Source organism: Pygoscelis adeliae, unplaced genomic scaffold (assembly GCF_000699105.1).
Source record: "Pygoscelis adeliae isolate BGI_AS28 unplaced genomic scaffold, ASM69910v1 Scaffold365, whole genome shotgun sequence".
Classification (NCBI taxonomy): domain Eukaryota; kingdom Metazoa; phylum Chordata; class Aves; order Sphenisciformes; family Spheniscidae; genus Pygoscelis; species Pygoscelis adeliae.
Window position 1 is genome coordinate 760501 of NW_008824783.1, and position 1607 is coordinate 762107.

At 61.7% G+C, this 1607-nt stretch overlaps 1 protein-coding gene across 2 annotated transcripts in view; it reads right to left on the bottom strand.

The window, feature by feature from the left end:
- The window catches only part of RPS17 (ribosomal protein S17), a 3044-nt gene that overhangs the window by 537 nt on the left and 900 nt on the right, over positions 1-1607 (bottom strand). For both annotated transcript variants that reach the window (XM_009323856.1, XM_009323855.1), the window contains exon 2: positions 558-623. In XM_009323856.1, coding sequence (XP_009322131.1) covers positions 558-623 — 66 coding nt within the window. The remainder of the gene's footprint in view (positions 1-557; positions 624-1607) is intronic.

A 1607-nucleotide genomic window follows, 5' to 3' on the forward strand; every position in this document is an offset into this window, starting at 1 on the left:
CTGCCGAAGTCCGGGAAAACAGCACGGGATTGGGGTCGGTCACACCGCCCTGCCCGCCATCCGCCCCCAACCCTGCCGAGGGCAGAAGCAGATTCCTTCTGGGAGGAGCAGGAAGCGTGAACGTGCTGTGGTAGCACAAAGGGTGGATTCAGGCCTCCAGAAAGAAGAGGAGACGACCACCCTGCTGTGGAGATCAGCTCATCGGCGGGGGGAATTTGGTCTTTTTATGGGCAAACCCACGTTCACCTCCACCCAGCGAGAGCTGACGAGGAGGCCCTTCGGTCGGCACCCTAGGGTGCTGCGGGAGGAGGGGAGGGCAAGGAGCACACCCAACCTGCTGGCGGGGTCCCGGGCAAAGCCACCCTGCCTCTCCCAAGAGCGTATGGGAATTAATCCGCCTGCAGGTCCCAGGGCGGAGGGACCCCCGCCATGTGCCCAGAGCGTCAAAGCCTTCAGCTGACACCATCAAGCCCCTCAGGGCAGCGGGATCGCTGCTGGGGACGCGCCACCAGCCTGGCAGGGTTACCCCACGCAGGGGGACAGCTGGGGCCACTCACCAGGAGCTTCAGCATTTCCTTGGTGTCCGGGTCCACTTCGATGATCTCCTGGTCGAGGGCAGAGACCTGGGACGGAGGAGAGATGGATGCAGTTTGACGAGGCCCCACAGCCACATCCCTGCTGCCACCGGGGTGTCCCCACACCCCTACTCCGGTCCCGTCCCACCACAAACAAGATCTCGCTGCCCGTCGTGGGGAAGGGCTCCAGCAACAGAATGAGCCAAGAGGACCCCAATGGAGTCCAGCTCTCCTGCCGAAACATCGTGAGAGGGCACCCGGCAGCAGACAGGCCTCCCACAGGGAGAAGAGTCTCTATGGCAAGTCTTTGGAAACCCGAGGCCTAACCAGCTCCACGCCAACGCTGCCAAGAGGAGCCGGGGTCAGGTCCACAACTGCACCGGTCCCGGTGATCACCACTAACAGTTGCACTCGTCCTGCGACGCAAGTCCCCACGGCCGGAGCCCAACCACTGCGGTGCCAGAGAGCAATGCCAAGTGACCACCTGGGCTGTCCCACCCCCCGGACCTGAGGTGTCCTGCTCTTTAAGGCCAGAGCAACCTCCTCCAACCCCCTCCGGACCCCAAACCTTGATCTCCGCACGCTTCCTTCCCGAAGAGGCTACGTCACACCAGTGTCTTTGTAAGAAATCACGAATAACGCAAGTTCAGCTAAGGCTGCATCGACAGCTACAGCACGGACGCTCCTTCCCTGCTCGGGGTCCCTCCAGGGGTGACTTCTCCCACCAGCACCACCTCATCCTGCCTTCGAAAGGCAGCTGGAAGGTCACTATGTGCAACACACGGACAGTCGCCCCAGCCGGTTCCTCCAAGCCTCTGACACAGGCTGCGCGGGTCAGCACTGTGCTGACACCTAAAATCTGGGGCATTGAGGCATCTGTGAGAGGATCTGCACGGAGCTGCTGGTGCTTCACGCGCCAGTTCTAGCTGTCAGGAGTGAGGGAGTCAAACCGAGCCCTGGTCTCTTGTGGAGAGCCACATCACCTCACCTCAGGCTACGAAACCAAGAAGGCAAAGCAGCAAGGGCATTACT